The following is a 20,565-nucleotide window of genomic DNA, read 5'->3' on the forward strand; positions in this document are numbered from 1 at the left end:
TATTTTAGGTATGTTTTCCTGCTTCAACAAGATGAAACGATCTCCACCTTTGGTTGACTCGCCGAAAGCGCCCCATGCTGTATCTAAACGGGCGTGTGCAGTCGCCTGCAGCCTACAAAAAGGATGCCTTGGATTTACGTACTCAAAGATCAACCAGAAATGTGTGACGTCACCGAAAGCAAAGGAGGCCTACAGCATAAGAGTTTGCTAGTTGTAAACATACACCAGTCTGACCATTACGATTGTGGAACCTAATTGGGTTAGAGACCTCAGCAACTGCTAAGTATACACTTGTTTCAGGTTAAGTTTGGTTTGATTGCCTTAAGTCTGCAAAACGCGTGCTCGAAATATACGAAAATAGTGATTATCCATTTTCCTTCATGTTATAAAATATTTTACATTATACACAAACGTCAACCAGTCTCCTGGTAATTTCTGTATGAGTGAGTAAGTTTTACGACGCTCTTCAAAGAGTATCACAGCGGGGGACACCAGAAATGAGCTTCAAACATTTTAGCCATGTAGGTATTCGCGAACACAGTTATTCGGCTCGACACATGGGCACTTTAACCCCTGGCTATTCCGTCGCACCTTAAATCCTGTAATGAATACGTCAAAACAGCGATCCAACGGTATCCGTAAGGACGGTATTTGTGTCTAAAACAGGGCCCGTGAAGATCTGGGGTAGAATAGGCCTTCACCGTCCAATGCTTCACCATGAAAGGCGACTCGACTTGTGGTAACAGGCGACTAACGGGATCCGGTGGTCAGGCTCGCTGACAGATGTCATCAGTTGCGCAGGTCGATGCTCACGCTAAAGATCACTGTATTGTCTTTTCCAGGCTCCGTTATTTACAGACCGCCGCCATGAAGCTGGAATATTGTTGAGAGTGGCGTAAAACTAAACTCACTCACTCACTCGAAACAGCGATCGAACGGTATTACTAATGACGGTTTTTGTACATTTTCTTGAGGTTCTCCAACGCACTGACAAAGCCGTTAGTGCGATCGTTTGTTTTCATCCTCTAGACAATCCAAGAGAGACTTCTTTACATTATGTCTTTACACAAGGGCACCAAAATAAGCATCATTAAATATTGTGGATCTAGACGAAGTTTTGATTGCGATATCATTACATGATACATTGTCTGGCCTTGAAGGAGAAGCACTCGCTTATAAATTACTTGTAGGTACTTATATATGTATGTGTTTGAAAATGTTCAAAGGAGGAAATCGCAATATAAGTGTTGAACAGTCATGTCATCATTTTGCGAGTCAAGTAGTCCAGAGTTTCCTCCCTTAGAATATGACTTTATTGCTGATAATGTCTAGTGGTCTCTTCTCAGTCAAAATATTAAAGATGAAACTGTATGCAGTAGGATAGTTTAACCATTTGTCCTTTAATTCAAAACCCTTCAGTTCAAGCAAAATACCAAATGTACCAAAGATTATAACACGACCATGGGTGAACAACGTGCACACTCACCGACATGAGCACAAGGGATTTTACGCAGACACAACCTGTGAGTAACAAGGAATATTCTTGTTTCCCAAGTTTCCAAAAGATTCTTAGCATCGGCGACGTTTTAGAATGATAACTGTGATTTGACATAGGAAAAAGCTCTGAAAAATCATTTTTAAATTGTTAATAGAATTAAATATTTGATAGTTACTTTTCCAAGTATGCACATTTCATGCCATAAACGTTTTTAGTAAGGTGAGAGTTGAGACGGTTGAGAGAAAATTTCGAAATGTTCAATATTTTGCGCCCTCCTGACAGTGGATATCACAGAAGTAAGTGATTGTAGTTTTACGCCGTTTCGAGCAATATTCCAGCACTATCACGATGGCCGACACCATAAATGGGCTTCGCGCATTGTAGGTGTGTGGGAAATCGAACCTTGGTGTTCCCCTCACAGCCCATATCACAGAAGATTTCAATTCCAAATCAACAGTTACCAGTGTCCCTAAATATACGAATTAATTTATATCCGCTTCAGCTTTAATTAAGCACCACTTGATTCTGAGGGCGATTTTAAATGTTTAGGTTCAAGCCGGTTATTATAATCTGGCATACTGGATTGTACATGTAAGTTTCTTAGAAACTGTGGGCCGCATGTTTAGGTGTTGCAAGGCGCTAAGCACACAAAGGTATACACCGCATATTTACACATTGCGCGATGTAGTTTTCTGGTAGGACCGAACACATGATCTAAAATTACCTTTTCTTTATGAGGAAAGCCGCATAGTTTCAGACAATACACAGTGGCATGTTACTGGCATGACAAGTGGTGTGACCGTACCAACACAACACAAAACACCTGAGAAGTGTATCAGTCACAGGATGATCTTCTACATATTCAGTCAAAAATAGAATGGTTCACAGATACTAGAACATGTTAACAATTAATGCAATCAGCTATCAACGTACACAAACATCACACGTACGTTTAGTACAGTAGACTACTCATCATCCCAGTGGGCGTTCGTACAATCTGTCCAAAACAGCATCGTGTTTAAAGGTAAACCATATACAAGATACCCGACACACTCATGCATTGCATGATAGTCTCAAAACAATGTAGTATAGTCATAAACCAGTGTAGTGCTAATCAGTATTGAATAAACAATCCTACACAGTAATAGTTGGGTCGGGCTTTACACCACATCGGCATTATTTCAGCCATATAGTGAGGAGATTAAGTTTGTATTTATTACCATAATGATTCTTTTTCAACAATAATACAGATTATGTGAGAGATATAATAAAGGATGTCTCGTTTCACATCACCATGAAAGTGGTGCCAAGATTAATAGAATAGTAAAGAGATGCCCAGTTGGAGAAAAGTATAAACATAAAAAGTGGTGAATGTATATCGAATTAGAAGAAAGTAAAGATGCATACGCGAGTTGCTATACCATACTGCTGTCAGAAATAGAAGAAAGGTTTGAGGCTCTTACTCTGTATCCCTAATTATTTACACAACTACAAATAGCACATGTCGAAAGAAACCACTTCGGCCTACCCAATTCCCACGCGTGAGGGAAATCGGGCAAAACCTAGAAAAAATAACAATAGCTGAGGGAAACAACAGATCAGACTATAGGTGGCAATACGGTCGCTCAGCCAGGTATGACGATGGACCGTGAATATGTTTCATCTGTTGATTAACATCTTACGTGTCTTTCTTTAAACAAGTTTATGCTGAGATATGTAAAACAATACGATACCTGATACCCAATGGAAGGCATCGTATTCAGTGTCTCAAAATATAGAGATGGACAGACCACCCAAGATCGCGATACTGGATATCATTTGTAACATATTATAACAAACCGTGTACTTCCTCAGTTTTATTCCCCTAAAGGATTATCATCATACCATGGATGATATCTCTAATACCTTCCGAATGAGTTGCCATGGACAGCGGGGTATATTGCAATGTACCTTGCTTGTAAGCGGGGTACACTGAAAATAATAGAAGTTCACTTAGCCAATCAGAAAACGACATTTATGTGTGAGGTAAGATACATTCCTAACTTAAAGTATATTATATACCTATATAATCTATCGCAGATAATCGCGGTTAAAGATAAAACGTACGACAACGTGGTTATTGTGAAGGTCAGACTATGTCATTTGGACCAAAGCATGGATGGTCAGTCGTGAGTATGTCACGAGGGTATACGTGGCAGGCACGTGATTTGACCAGTGTGAACTACAAACAGCCGTAAGGACAGATACGTGTATTGCACCTTGGTTCTGTTACTTTGGGAGCCACTGGACCCAGGTTATGTCCGATGCTGGCTTTCAATGTGACCTTTGGCAGGTTTAAGATCAGAGCAACTGAGCAAGTTAGTCTGTGATCATTCCAGCTTTCAATAATACATATCATAATAACATAAAAGTAAAACTTTGTGCATTTTCCTCGTATTAATACGTGTTTCAAACACCAATGTCTAACATACTAACCAGTTAGTTATTTGTCAACTTGTGACGAAGCACTTGGCTTAAGTTAAGATCTAGAAGTCCAAATATGTCTAGCAAGGAGCTACCCCATGAGTCATACCGAAAGACTGCGTCAGCAATAGAGAGTCCGACCATCAGAATGAGACTGCATTGCACTGAGTTCGCCATCCGATCAGACGTCCCTACCTCCCAGAGGCACAGGTGGAAACATCTGGAGTAGTTGAAGCACTGATAAAACCGTCGCTTCAAATCATGACGTGATATTTATTCGACTGATAAAACTCGCTGTCTTCTACACTTTACCGACGTCGTTGTCGCGCATGGAGATGATCCATGCACCTGAACCCTATAGTGGCTATTCAGTGATGTTGTAGGGTTGCCTTTGGCAAGACTGCAGGTTGCACTGGATCTCACAACAGTACCTGGGACCCTCCATCGTCAACAGGAAGTATTTGATACCAGGGTCATTTCACATCTGGACACCCTCTGCTTTGGCAGTCACGAATGATGACTTCATTTGGACTGTTTGGACACCAGGTTTGAGCTTGCGATCGTCCTGTCCACATGAACTCCATAAGAAATGGCGGATATGCTGATTGTCAGTATGTGGAGCCAAAGTACTGAATAAATTCCTTGAATAGGAAGCCACTTCTAGTCAGCTTTCTGAAGCAAACATGTTTGACTCTCCACTCTTCCTCGGAAAAAAATATACCACACAGTGATAGCTCGCACATTCTTTGTCGATTCAACTTCCATGGAAACACCATTTGGCTCAATGATTCGAACTACGCACCTTAGCATTAAGCACCTCCCGCCAGGAACAGTTGTCTTATTTTTATGCCCGAAAATCGATGGTGACGTCGACGTCTAAAGTTGAGCAGGCAAAACTTGTTGAGAAGATTTGTTTTCGCATATGAGTCACGTTTTTTTCTTCATCGAGCTGACTTCAGGAAAACTGTCCTGATTTGTCACTGACTGAACTCTGCAGGCATGACAAGGAGCAACGTTTCTGCCATCATTGGTATCATGCAACAACGCTGCAGGAACTCCGCGCGCCCTATCCTTGGTATGTAAACGCCTAGGCCTTTCAATGAAGCTCTGTAGCCTCAACGAAGCGAATGTGACAGATCAGCATCAGTGGACACGGCTTAAGAACTGACTTCAAGTTCATTTTCAGGTGGACGGTGCTATGTTCGTAAGGACTGGTGATCGTTAGCATGCACTGAAATATTTGTCTATCCGTTTAATCATGACATTTTCTCAAAAGCACTAAAACCTTTACACTGAATCTGTTTGTTGTTTTACAATGACCTTTGAGTGCAAGTATGTAGGACGAGCTGTGACCAAATACAAGCAGCTGGAAACACAAGTTTTGAAAATAAAAATATCTAAAAGGCCAACAAATCAGTGGGTTTATTATCGTTACTGTTATTAGTTGTATGTGGGGTTTAGTAAATGTAACTAAATATATGAGTGTGCAACACCCGCAAAAGAACAAAATGGTGTTTTCGCAGAAATATGAACAAACCATGTTTGATTACAAATACATGGATTATGGCATAAATTATAACACATTAAAATACACAAAGACACCAGCAAGGAATCAGATTTAATAAGATTTAACTGACAGTTGAGGGACTCTGCCGGCACGTTTAGAGGTGGGTCCTTACTGTAGTCAATTCCATGGGAGGTTGGTCATCTTGTTGGTATACGTCATTAGGCTGCTTTTTTGCATCTGACCGGTCTCGTCGGGCTCTAATACATAGATATGGACTAAAGCAAACCATCTGCAACAAGAACGCAACGAATAGTTGAGTGACGCCACTCGCTGCTGCAAATCAGGAAACCAGGGACGATTGTAAGATGATAATTTCAGTTTTAGCGATGTCTCTATAAAGCCTGTCAAATCGCGAGGAAAAAAACATAACTGATCTAAGCGAACGAATTTTCAAAACAAGTATTCCATGAATTGATCTTTAACTATGTTATAGAAACTCAGAATTTGAAAGTGAATGAATGTTGTTTCATGTAGTACTCCAGCTGTTTCCCTGCGAAATTCACTCAAATTTCATATATGCACACTAGTGATTGATGTAACGTGCCGCGGTCTAGAAAGCAAGGACTCGATGTTAACGTGACACATTGTAACGATATCAACATTCACTATGCAAGATGAAAATCGCGAAATCCCCGCGGGGATTTAATTAATCACTTATGAAAGCGTACACTTCCGAAAAATTACATGGATATACAAGCATTCAAAATAGCAGCAAAAATGTATATATCCTCACGGGGACCATGATCCAGACTGTGCCTAGTGCCATTGCATATCTGTATCCAAAATATTCCGTCAGCACTCCACCAAGCACGGGACCACAAAACGTCCTGCAACACAGATCGACTATAGTACAACATTATTTTCAAAACGTGTTCGTTTATGGACAAGAGCTTGTTGAAAGGCGATGCATTTGAGTAACCATTGTGAAAATAACAATTTGAAATACATGTAGCGGACACTACATTCCCGACTTAACCGATTTCAATCCGTCATCAACCTGACAGGGTAAGAATGACTCAACGCCCTGCTACATATTCCCCCTGTCAACACAAAGGCCCGCAAAGGCTTATTTTGTTCGAATTTAATATGAAAGATTTCAGCTGCCACCCTGGGCGTCGATGTAGCGGTCATACCATTTCCAAGTTCCGTGCTGGGATTCGAACCACGGATATTCTACACCTTGTCCTTGTGGCCATGTAGCTTAACCCCGTCATCAAGGTAAGGATGCCACCTGTGGGATGACTCCTTGCTCCACTACACGCACATTCGGTTGACTGATGGCGCGTGTGTACAAGGTCTACAGAACTGTTCAACAAATCAATATTATCAAAGAAATACTGAAGAATGAACTGGATGCCACTCACCCTAGACTGGTGGCAGAACCCACAATACCCGAGACAAGACCTGCACTTTTAACGTCATCTCCAAAGCCCAGTTCCCTGGAAAGGGAAAGACATGTATCAGTGTTTCACTGTCTGACTTTCCGTCTTCTAATGTGGCACACATGCATCGTGAGCGACGGTCCGCACTCGACGTTACAGACAATTCTTGCTAATAGTGAGGACGTATCAGATGAATGCTCGAGAACACTAATGCTGTGTCACCTAAATTGAACACTGGAAGTGTAAACCTAAAGGTCAAGGTTAGAAACTATACCAAGGGGGAGAAGTAAGTAAGAATATAAGAAATAAACTAAGAGATCACATGGAAGCACAAGTGTACCTGTATTTTTTTCAGATATCTTTACAAGTCGCGCGATGCAGTTGTGAAGAAACCTAGGAAAGAAGTAAAGGAACTCTTGTACTTTTATGTGACCCCTAATTTTCTTCTCTGAATATTTTGATCACTGGAAGACCAGGAATGCTAATGTTAATGTTTCGTATTTGAACACCTATACTCTTGCAAATAAAATACTTGGCATGTCAATTTGTTAAACGTATATTCGTAATACAGGTGATTCAGACGCATTACCATACGAGGCAATCAAATCAATGGACTGGGCATGTATGATCTGACATGGTCTGAATATACCCATTCATCAACGTTTTATTCAACATTTCCCGTAGAGCATGGTCTGTTGTAAAATGTTCACCGACAGATCAAAGTCACTGACGGTCAATACAATACACATTTTGCTTCACGTCACGCTATTTTGACGTACCTACTCCATTCCAGTCGGCCCTCTCATAATATATCTTACTCTTGCTAGCCCACGTCACTACTCATGTCTACCGCGTTGAAACCACGTGTCTAGATGTGTCACACTGTATTAATAGCTAACCAGACTATGTAATTGAAACACGTAATAAGAATATTTCAACCTGAAAGGTAAACAGCCTCTATCATATGTGATATTGTATTGTTTCTTAACATAATGACCCTGGACCCTTATTCCCGAAACGCTCGTAGCCCTAAGAATTCTTAACTTTGATTGTAGCCAATGTGTTCAGAATGGGCTTAAGAAGTTTGTAGGTCTACAAACGTTTCGAATATAGCTAGCCTGACACATCTGTAGGACAACACGTCAGTAAGTCGGGAAGGGGCATTATTAATTAAGGTCACCGACAACTTCTGTTGTTTATTTCATGTAGATTAATCGTTGGAATGTATTAAATTTGTCATATTAGAAAGGAAGCAGCTCAATATGCCCCGTGTGTAGAGGAATAAAGACAAAAATGAAACTTCCTCATGTTTAATAATCATAGTTCATGGCAAAACTGTCCTTTATTCCATATGGTGGTTGAGCGAACTGTATTTCATAAATAATGTGACTTTTAAGACTATTTGTAAAGACAATGTTTTCCAAGTAATGTTACAATGTTTTCCTTGTTCAAGCCACCTTTGTAAACAACATGCTGGAGACGAATATCTGGATTTGATCTGATTTGGTTTCATGACATTTTCATTACGAACCTCATGGTAGTGCAAAGGCTTTGAGTACTGGGTGCTGCAACGCTCACCTTGTACCGGTGACGACACACTTCATAGAACTAACAATAACTGGTCCCAAGGAGACACCAAGGGACGCCTGTGTTGTAACGGTCAACCAGAAGGAGCTGAAACAGATAAGTTATTTTACAAAATACACGTGTGAGCATTTTCTTTAAAAAGGTTTCAAGTTGAAATATGAATATCTTAAGATTCTCTAAACCTTTCACAAGGTGTTCTTTTATATCTTCATGACTTCATTTACACTACGCAGTAGATGTTACACGAGACAAGGTGGTTTCTAAAATACGTTTCAATTTGTGATTCTTCTTACGGGGCAACGGCTGGAATGAAAGGTACAGGGCCAAAGAACAGCAATGAAATTCCGCTACACGTCAGACCCGCCACAATCAAAGGAGTTACCGGTACCTGCTAAAAATAAGGCATAACTTTCTGAGAAGAAAACACCTAAGAGTAAACAAAATTGGCTAAAACAAATGTGATCCTGTTCTAATTTAGTAAAGATGTCATATTGTAAACAGAATGACAAAATACAAGATATTATCGAGATAGAACATATTATGTGGAAATATTGCGCAACAGCAATACGCAATATACTAGGTTTAATAAAATTTTGTTTCAGCATTAATCTCGCACTTATGGAAGAAAATTACTTTCTTGTCAATCAGCAATCCCCAGAAAGGCGTCGTGAACGAATAGATTCCAGGACCTATGATAAACACTAGGGCGATGACACCATGTCTGAGATTGAACTGCAAAGGTGAAACAGAATTGAAGATATATGAACATATGTAGAAGTAGAAGTCCGCATTTTAAGCACAAACTGATACGACTCGTGAAGTGTTATTCGTTTAGGTTTAACACGGCTATGGGTTTCTCTTTGTGAGTGTCAAATGTGTGTATGATAACACTGCGGAGGATCACTATTACATCATTAGAATCGGACTAAACTGGCAATTACAGCGACTGGACCACCAATGTCAACAGCTGTTGAAGAAAACCACGATGTAGTAATTGGTCACAATGCATAACAGTACACAATATGACATTGTGTTGTATATATTTAACGGTCTATTGAATGTAATTATGTCATTAGTTTCCCTCAATAAAATACACCAGACAGAACACAGATATTAATGTCAGTAGATCCAGTTTTCAAGCATAAGGCTTACGTGATAGAATACAAACACCCCAAGCCTTTCATGATGTGATCTGTACATTGAACTGAATTAGGTGACCTTGAACAGTATTCAATAGAGAGTTAGGTCATTACCGTGTACAAACCTGGGTTAGATAATCAGCAAAGACAGGGTTCCAAATTGTGAAACAGATGAGAGCACTTTCAATACCAAACGCACCAAACCATACCAGGGGACTTCTGAGTAACGTCACGCTGGAGTGACGTTTACCTTTGTCTTCATCTCTCTCTTCACCTGGGTATGACACGTTCAGTAGATCGTAATTCATATAATGTGCACAAGGTCCTAGCAGTTTAACTTTCTCGATATATAGTGGCGTCAGTATATTTTATGAACACAATTAGATATAATCAATTAGATATAATCAACAAGTTATGTTTTAATACTAGTTACAAATACAGGGTAAGTGCATTCTTTAAAACTCACACGTTTGGGATGGAACGAGAGCCAATGAGAGAGCTCCACAGGCAAGGACGCATCCACCAAGCACCCAAAACGGAAGGCTATATCCTCCCAACTAAAACATATACTGTTAGACTAATATAAGAGAATAATCTCTTGATTTCCCAAAGTCACAAGAGGAAACGTTGTGGCAGACAGTTGTACAGATTATACGGATGGATCAATGAACCTCCTTGATGAATCAAGGTGTTCAAAAATCGATTTTAAACAATAATTGTATCAGCGAATTTATTGAGAATGCATGGCATAACAGTAGTAAGTCTTTTTCCGCTGTATAAAGAGCAATATGGCATCTGAAACTAAGGTTATGAGACAGTACTTTGGTATATTGCCGGATAGTTTTATGTATGGAACATGAGGTTTCGCGAGAGGAAGTGACATGTAATCATCCAGCTGAACCAATTTAGCGAAACAAAATTTGTATATGTACCCTCTTCTGTCAGCTGCACGGTTTTTTTCGAGCGTGAGTGTGATATGATAGTGATTGCTGTGATAGTGAACTGCGGGTCAAAGGTATTAACACCGGAGGGACACGTTTCACTGCCACTAATATTAACATTCTTTAGTAAATTACTAACGTCTTGAGTAAAATTACCGTCTCGTTGACAGTGATCATTACGGTATGAGAAAAACCACCAACAGAGCTTCCCACGTTTATTAGACCATACTTTCGTTTTACATCAATCACGGTAACTGCTAGGATCCTGGCGGCCTGAGTTGGCTGCGATTAGGACCCAAACGGTATTTTCCCATACGACAGACCTTCCAAAAGACAGACTGCTTAAAACACCACATTTGATGGTTGGTTGCATAAGGCTTAATTAAGCTGTACCTTTGAAAATTGTGGTATGTGCCCTGACCTAAGAAGGCGACATTAGACATTAGCTATAGTTTTACTGGTTTGTGTAATGAATTATGATTTCTAAATTAAGACATACTGCGACGCTTGGTTTTGGTGATATATGGTTTAGGCAAGAACTGAATGGTTCTTATCTGCCTGTCATTAAACGAAAACTCATTGATCATGCTTTTCAGTCAGAAAGACAGGAAGACAGTTGTCCAGTTTTGCTAAGTGTGGATTGTGTGAACATATTATTCATATTTTCACTTTGCAATATCATCTTAAAAACAACCCCTGCAATATATACAAAATATTTGCAAAAGTCCAACTCTCATCACAAGACATATACATTGAAACAGGAAGGTATTATGATATTGACGTAAAATAGAGAACATGTCTGTCCTGTTCCAGTTACAAAGAAGAAAAATTCCATTTTCTTTTAAATTACCCTGTTTATCAAGATTTCAGTAAATAGTGCTTTAAGCCATATTATTGGAAAAAAGGCATCAGTGTTCAAACTTGTCCAGCTCTTGAGTACCCAACATATTAAGCAGTTCTGTAAGCTGGGTAAATTTCCATTCAAGGCTTCACAGTTAAGGTTAAACTTACTGTAAAATGTGTTTGCATGTGCTCCCTATGCTTATATATGTACCGAATCAACTTCCCTGTTTCTCCTGAGAATTATATTTTCATGTTCATCACCAGGTAATCCAAATTGATTGTGGTAGTAATGGATCAGTTAAAGGAGTAGGACCCAGGAGATAGAAGTGTGTGTTACTATAGTCTGCAGTGACTCTGGGTCTGGGTCAGATAATTAACTGAATAGGGATGGACAGCCTCGGCCAGCTAATTAGTGTAGTCATTAAGTCTGTCTTATGAGATCACTGTCTTTTGGGAGGTCTGTCTTATGGGAGTGAACCACCCAAACAAAAGTGATGGAGATGTTAATTCAACTGAATCCTACTTTCGTCAAGTCTGGATTGCAAAGATTTATTCTCATAGCAAATTGATTGTTGGGACCGTTATCTTGTACTGAGAGAATCCGGAATTTAAAACAAGGTTGTAATGATAAATTAATAACAATTTTTCAGGGACTCGAAGAGTAGTCCGAATTGTGGAGAATACCGATTTGCACGGGGTCCTGTTGTGACAAATTGCACTGCACATCATTTCCTAGAATCAATGGCAATGCACTTTTGCAAAGATACAATCACAGATACACTCTCCAATAAAACGTGTGTACTGTTATGTATTAGTGAAATGTATTGTAAAAGAATTTGGTAATTCTAGTACATTGTTCCAGTATAAATCTCTGTTCAGGTTAAGTAGTGGGCCGTTGTGTGAAACTAAATATTTTGATGCTTTAGTAACTCGGGTGCTTAACAAATAGTGATGGCACTATATCCAGCATGGTATAGACATGTAGCGATGTTATATGACTACAGTCTATGTTAGGTGGAAATGCACTGGGGTATCAAAAAAACAAATCATGCATTTGAATGTTTTGAAGTTCTTGCCTCATAGAGTCCCCCTCCCATTGCCGGACCAAGCATGAAGCCACACCCGGTCACTGTCTCCAGGATACCCTTGGAATGGACAAATTTGATACGTTGTCAGCACAATATCAAAGAACATTTACCACAACAGTGTATGTAATCCTGTAATTTGCCAGTTAGCCACCGGGGGCTGCTGCCGCCTGCAAGCCTTAAAATTTATAGGTCATGAATGAAATATGCAGGACCAATTTGCTGAAATCAAATCAATAAAAATATAACAGACTACACTGTACACTGTTTCTACAAAATCATTAAGCAAAGTCTATAGCGCTGTGAGTTTTAATTTGTTACAGATTCATGTTGATACCCGAAAATATAACTGTAAGCTAGCATGATGGATCATGGATGATCCCTGAACGTTAATAAGGAAAGTAAGGAAAGACTACAGCTGAAGAAGAAACAGATAATGTACTGAAGGCAATAAAGGCCTACAAATATTTGAAACTGCCGCCTCGAAACAATAACAACCGGCTCAGGGCTTCCGGGCCGGCGACTATTTCGAACGCCGGTTACCACAATACATTACACGCACCTCAGACTTACGTTTTATCGACTTTCAGAGACATACGTACATAGACAGTCCCCACGTTGTCGGGGAAGTTTATGGTGGCGATGGCGAAGGTAGCTGTGATAAGGGACGCTGTACCCAATGCTTCAACAATTCTCACTGCGAAACAGATGGCAATGAACGGGGTTCCTGCTGGCGCATGATCTATCCACCTAAAATAATTAGTCACTATATGGCAACAGAACCACGCAAAACTTTCAGAAGAAAAGGATGTAACTATACTAAATAGTAAAAATACCCCCAAACTTGCATTGCATTTGTAGCTTTGGTAAACCTTGAAACATAAACAAACGCTTATGATACAGATGGAATCGTACATGCAGTCCTCTGGATATGGAAGTGGTACTGTTCTTGAAACATTGCGTCTTATGAAAACAACGCCACGACATAAAACAATATGTCCTGTATGTGTTAGCTGTAAAACACACGACATGTATGTGTTAGCTGTAAAACACACGACATACAATGTGTCATGTATGTGTTAGCTGTAAAACACACGACATAAAACAATATGTGTCATGTATGTGTTAGCTGTAAAACACGACATACAATATGTGTCATGTATGTGTTAGCTGTAAAACACACGACATAAAACAATATGTGTCATGTATGTGTTAGCAGTAAAACACACGACATACAATATGTGTCATGTATGTGTAAGCTGTAAAACACACGACATACAATATATGTCATGTATGTGTTAGCTGTAAAACACACGACATACAATATGTGTCATGTATGTGTTAGCTGTAAAACACACGAAATGCTCCTACCCAAACACTGTGATGCAGATGCCGACTATCCAGAGTCCAGAGATATAGAAGTATCGTGGAGAAGACGCATGCATCTGAAGTGGTTGTGAGACATAAAGGTTAAACATGTATGCACAGTATAAGGGTTATTGTGTTGTAGTATATGCATCTACCGGAGGATAACACATTGCAGATATCGGTTAGAATACACAGTTTGATATGGCCTAACTGTCGCAGTATTGAGGCCAATTGGCTTAAGCGTTCGTCTATTAAAATCCAAGAAGTGGTTTCGATTCAACAATGCCCACCGCCTTGATATTGAATGAATATCGCAAAATTAAACGTGAAACCACACTCACCCACGTATTGATATCAGGGTTGTCTACACTGAAGGTCGTTAGGCCATGAATATGCATATATATATACAGTGTGCATGTCGGTTTCCATAAAAGCAAAACGATTTTATTTCAAACCAGCCTTATGTTGTAACAACACGTGTTAAGCTCAACGAAACTGCTTTCCGCATGCAGAACATGTATTCAGTCTTACTGCTTGTTTTATCTTTTACCAAGAGCCTCTTCGGCGCATGGTAGGGTAGTCCAGTGGTCCAAGAGTTTGCTCGTTATACGAAGGCCTGACTAACGAAATTGGCATTACAAACACTCACCCATTCATCCACTTATACATGGTATAGAAATCAGACATGTTACCACACTTCCGAGGAGCGGCGACACCAGGAAGATGACCAGCTCAGAACAGGAACTTATCAGCCCAATGATTGTCCAGCTTGCCCCCTTTTTCTGTGCCTGCCATCACGAATTTACAGTAACGTTTAGTCGGTGCTATATTATACAGTCTGTTGAACAGTTACGACTATCTGTGTTTATGAATCACTATCAAAAGGGTTTAATGTCTAAGTGATGATAAGATGAGCACGGCATGCCTTTCCACTGGCAGTTGCCATAAGCATATGCAGAGGCTAGTCGAACACATATATCACATCTGGAACATGTGGTACTTTGTCAGTGGCAATTTGTGAAACTGAAATTCCGTTTACAGGATGTTGAGTGAAGGATTCATTGCGAAAGCAGTAATGGCTGTTTATCGAAGTCGATCTATAGTGCAGTGCAATTCTTTGTACTACCGAGGTATTGTACAGATACAAGTGAGTACATGTCTTACCCAGTAAGCTGCATGAAAAGATACGTGCTCTCCTGAACCTACTTGTTATTTAACTTCATATTAACTTCAGACATTATGTGGTCGGAGCACATGTGTTTTTAACAAGACCAAAGAAGACGAATAGAGGAATCTTGAAGTTATGTCAATCTGCCTTATAACAGATCATAGAAGAAGAGCTTACCTGAAGGAAAAACGTAAACAGCTACAACAATTGTAAACAGGACAAAATCCAAAAAAGGTCTACATGCTCTCACCTCCAGTGGGAAAAACGGTGGTAAAAGAGACAGGCAACACCAGGCAAACAAGTTTGACACTGCCATGATCCCAAACGTTAGAAGTGGCTTCCATCGTCCAGATGTAAAGTGTTCATGAAGCCTTTGTTTTGCGGATGATAATGGCACCATGTTGCTGTCTACTCGTGTAATGAGAGAATCATAAACACATATTTAGTTATATTTGTAAACTAGTAGAACACACTCTGTGTCAAGTTCATTTGCCAAAGTAATAATAGCACATACAATAACAACACCGTGGGCGATATGAATTTGTACATGAAGTGTTGCTTTTAACTCATGTTTTAAACAAAGCACCTCTCAATAACGAAAGGAAACATTTGTATGAGGGCAAAGAAGCAATGACGGGTTGAGCTGAAGCGTAGCCGTTTCAGGCAACTGCTTTATTAATATTGACACGTTATATACATAGGGAATAAAGGGTTGGTGATGTGGATTTTGTAGCTTTCAACCTTGACATGAATTTCCGGATTGGAACGAGGAATGTCGTTAATCAGAATAGCATACTAAAGCTGCCACCATTGTGTTTGCTGTATGTCGTATGTCAGCGATGTGTACGTAATGGAGTCTGGATCAAACAATCCAGGGAGCAACAGCATGAGCATCGGCCCACGCAATTGGGATACGATTGTATATAACAACCACGTCAGAGACCCCGTTAGTAGACCTTTACGTCAAGCATGGGTCGCTGAAGACCATTTCGTACCTGAACTTTCGCGGATGAGCTCTTTGGAGTTCAGAACAGAATACCACAGCATAATAAACAAAACATGGAGATCCATAGAAGTTTTTGAAATTCAAAACTTTGCACCGTAACAGCCTACTTCAGCTCAACGTCCACGCTACCATCGTGTGACGCTCGTTGAGGCTACCATTAGGACAGCTTCGTGAAAAAGCGCTCCCCAACCATGATGCCTTTCACACAGATATTTTGATCCAAACGACACATCTTCAGTAGCCGTTCCAGGCAGCAAATATGTGGTCGTGACATCCTTGGCTACAGTGGGTGAGTGAGTTAAAAGTTACCGTCATATGGGCATTATTACAGCCGTGTCGTGACGAGAACAATTAATTATCATATTATTAATCAATAGAATTAGAAACCCTTGGCTACAGAGGCGTATGCGAGTGAACGACATTTACGACATCAGTTCGAGGCGGTCAGCAAGATGGTCTTTTCTAGGAGAGACCACAAGCGTGGCGGTGAGGACTAGGTGAACAGCACTTCAGAGGAAAGGAGTTGTTCGTTCCCTCCATCAAAGATCCGATCGCCGGGCATCTCGCTTTGTCGCCATTCTAGTTTGTTTGCAACGATTTTTAGTGTACCAGAAGATCTTCGCAAACCGAATTGCTCGGTCTAAGGGGACGGTTAAAAAATACCCTTGTGTGGCACAATGTCTCTGATTAAACGTACAGGTGATCACGTTATGTCTTTTCAGCAATATTTTTCATTGCCATTTCTATTCTGTAAAATACTAAAAAATGTAAGGTAAGACTGTTTTTCAATACAAACGTGTAAAAACGTACGTAAATAATACATACTAAGAAATCTCAACATTAAGCATTCATTGCATGTCTTCAAGCATGTAATCGATGCTCTGGGAGCTAATCGGGAATTTGTTCCACAATATGGGCCCTGCTTTGGAAAACGACCAGTGATCATATATCTTTCCTTTTGTCGGTGGTATCTCAAGTGTCCGTGATATTCTTTTTCGCAGAGTCCATCGAAGGGCGTAATGAGTAATAAGCACACTAATGTAGAGTGAAGTCAAATTATGCAGGGACCTGAACATGATCACAAGGATCTTAAAGATATGTCTTTGTTGAATAGGAAACCAGTAAGGATAGAACTGGGATTATATGGTCCCAGCGCCCAGTGCAGTGATTGATTTGGCTGCTTTGCTGAGTCTGTGATATGACTGTTCTGGTGTCCTGATACCCTACACACTAGACTAGACTAGCACGGACTGGAACCTTTGGAAATGATATTTCATTGCGTAAGCTCAAAAACGTCCTCAAGCAAGTGATCATCTAATACCAAACGAGGCTCCCACTGGAATAAGGAAATGATGCATCCATTTATTGTTTTCCTTCCTCACAAACTGTTCAAACTGTCCCAAACGCCTCTCAACGTTATTAGCAAAACAGTGTTTGCTGATGGTTGGTCAATAAAATGCCTCATCCTTGTATGTAAGCGTGCGGGCGATGGTCGTGCTATCTTTGCAAAATTATATTTTTGCCTTCAGTTTTACGTTTCGACGTTAGGTCAAAATTGAAAGCATGATGATCCTTTGAGCATCCTTCCCCGACTAGAACACACTAACACCAGCCGGAGTGTTGTTTGACCTATGCAACACACAAACTGAGGGAAACCTGCAACAGAAATCCTGTACACAGTACATCACATAGTACGGAAAGTGTTTATTAAACATTAACATGCTGTACAACCTGTTAAATGAAGCAAACATCTTGGTGAATAATGTTAGTATCAATGACTGGGACAACGTACTAGTGCACAGTACACATCTGCAGGCGATTCGATGAATACAACTCTCACCGGGTCAGTTCAAAATTTAAGGTATGTGTTATTTGTTCTTGTAATATGATCAAGTGAGCAAATACCATCTGAATGTAAGTAATTTTTCTTAAAAAACCTTTGATACATGTGATTCCTGTCTATTTTGATAATACACTTTCAGAACTCAACATTCATCCAGCAGTTTACTCATCTCAAAACAGATGGACTAAAACGCAATATCTGGACATCGCATATTGGTCACAAAATAGAATTTAACGCATTAAATCACTAAGAAAAAAACAAAACTCGGAACTAGTAAATATTACTGTTTGTTGTGTCGTTAATGATGCGACATCACGTTTACTTACAAATTGGCTGAATTTCGCATACATTGAAATGACAAATAGAAACAAAATGACGTAATATTCCAGCCTTTACATTCGGCTTGCTATTGCTTTTTACATAATTTATGTAATTTGTAGAATGTAGAAATTCGGGTGTTTATTTGCCAACCATTTTGTAATTAAAGGCGATGTAATGGTCGTATCATAACCGACTGGTTTGTAGAATGCTATAATCTAACATGGCTGATGGTTCACTTCAGCGTTCTAAGTGATTCTGCCGACGTTTTAAACCAACTGAAATTTGAATGGCCACAACCAGCAAACAATGACCACTAGTTTGTGTGTCTAAGAAGAACAGTATTCAATGTTTTAGACTTCAAAACATAAATAAAGCCAGGAATTGTGATTTTGCAGTGTTCCTCATTTTCAGCAATTCTGCTTTCGATACAGTGACCGTTTGAAACTGCTATTGTGATGTATTTAGCTTTGCATGTGGCAAAGTGGGATTCCTCGACGTGACGACGTCAAGCGTTTATCAGCTGACGCCAGTGTCGTGATATTGCAAGGGACATATTTAAAGAAGTGTTGTGTTTTGTATGGAAGTAGGGTTGTCTTTAGATGTTATTATAGTTAATATCAAAATAATATACTTTGCTACAATTCAGTAACAGGATAACAAACTGTTCATAACGGGGTGAGCTGTAGTGTTTTAGAAGTCAGTAATTTTCTCAGATGAATTATAAGACAGTGTATAACCTCAAATAATTACTAAAATACGTTCTGGAGTTCACGCGATTATGTCAACAAAAATATGTTTACTTACTTTAAGTTCTTCTTTAGTTATTGTACAGTGTTAGTCTATGAATTGGTTTGCTAAAATAGAAAGAAGACCAAGTCTGGTTATTCATTTCACGTTAAAGGTATTCCATAGCTAGGCCATGTTTTCTTATCAAACATGGACCTGTCACATGACGCATGAAGTTATCATCTCGCATTTGTCTCTTTATCATGTGCTTCATCATGATGTTACATGCAAGGGAACATAACTCATACAGTTACCTGTAATTCTATATGATCAACGTTCAATGTTAACTGCTGCAAAATGTATTTCATTGAAAGGATGTTTAACCCATTCGGGATCCCGATTCACAAAGCGTTCGTAACTTTACGATCTGTCGTAACTCTATAGTTTATCATAATCTTACGATAGTCAAACATTTCGTGGACTGGGACCCTGATTATTATTTCGATCCGGTAGGTTTAACAAACCTGGGTTCCCGTCCACAAAGCGTTCGCTGTGCTACGGCAGTCGAAAGCCTATGGTAACTTACTGAGTTACGACTGGTCGTAAGGTTAGGTTTTGAATGGTAACCCTGGTTTTATCCAATAAAAACAGAGATTGACGAAAGAATATATATGTAGGGACACTAAATAGCTACAGACCACGGAAAAACTTGTTTAATCTCTAAGTACTGCGACGGTAGACTGCTGTTCATCTAAAACAACTAAAGGGATATAATATGCTTGTCAGACGTTGTGGTGGATGGTTGTGAGACAGATGATTCGAATAAATATATTATAGGCAAATACATAAATATGTCAGGTGATGAAGGTGAGAAAATACTAGGAATTATATGCGGCTATTTTCACATGTATTTTGTGTTATAATTGTGTACGTATCTGAAAGCTAGCGTTTGTATTATACATGAGTGAAACATACATTTTACTCCATACGACTAAATTAATATAATAGCTGAAGTACTGCCGATGTGACGTTAAATATTACCTGACTCACTCCATATGACTCAGAATGTTGTTTTACCTCTCCACCTAGCTTGAATGACGCTATGGTTTCAGAGAAACATCGAAAATATTAAACAGAAAACAGAGTAACGAAGCAAGGAAGCTTGTAAATCCAGTGTGGTCAAGGACTATAAACAAGCCTCGAACATACTGTGTATGTGAAATGGGCGTGCACTAGGATAATCAACCTTGATTTGTAATAATAATGACAAATGATGATATCCTAATCGGCCTTTTACAGTTGTAATTACATGCATATTCTGTATTGCCAATTGACAAAGACATATTATTTAGCGGATTTACTTAACGGAGTTTGAAATTATCTGATATTGTATCACAACAAAGGGTTGGTATTAATGTGTACGATTGAACAAAACACGACACAAACATACATAACTGGCACAGAATAGAACTGATGGAGTCGGGCTCTGTGCATCAAGTTCATCGCGTAAATTCTGCAAGACTTGCTCCCTCTCCCTACCACAACCTAAAAATAATTAATAATGTGTAAAACATAATGTTAAAAAAATTTCCCATTTTGACAGTCCAATGACATTTACATCATGTATT

At 39.5% G+C, this 20,565-nt stretch overlaps 1 protein-coding gene across 1 annotated transcript; it reads right to left on the minus strand.

The window, feature by feature from the left end:
- Positions 1-5,562: 5,562 nt before the first annotated feature.
- On the minus strand, positions 5,563-15,441 carry LOC137279064 (MFS-type transporter SLC18B1-like). Its single transcript, XM_067811542.1, has 13 exons — positions 15,292-15,441; positions 14,566-14,661; positions 13,877-13,950; positions 13,108-13,255; positions 12,497-12,565; positions 10,103-10,193; positions 9,762-9,898; positions 9,131-9,229; positions 8,791-8,888; positions 8,489-8,584; positions 6,893-6,967; positions 6,262-6,355; positions 5,563-5,757 (listed from the first exon to the last, which is right to left on the minus strand). The coding sequence occupies exons 1-13, from the start codon at positions 15,439-15,441 to the stop codon at positions 5,623-5,625; spliced, it is 1,362 nt and encodes a 453-aa protein (XP_067667643.1). The 3' UTR covers positions 5,563-5,622.
- Positions 15,442-20,565: the final 5,124 nt, after the last annotated feature.

This window comes from Haliotis asinina, chromosome 3, assembly GCF_037392515.1.
Source record: "Haliotis asinina isolate JCU_RB_2024 chromosome 3, JCU_Hal_asi_v2, whole genome shotgun sequence".
Classification (NCBI taxonomy): Eukaryota; Metazoa; Mollusca; class Gastropoda; order Lepetellida; family Haliotidae; genus Haliotis; species Haliotis asinina.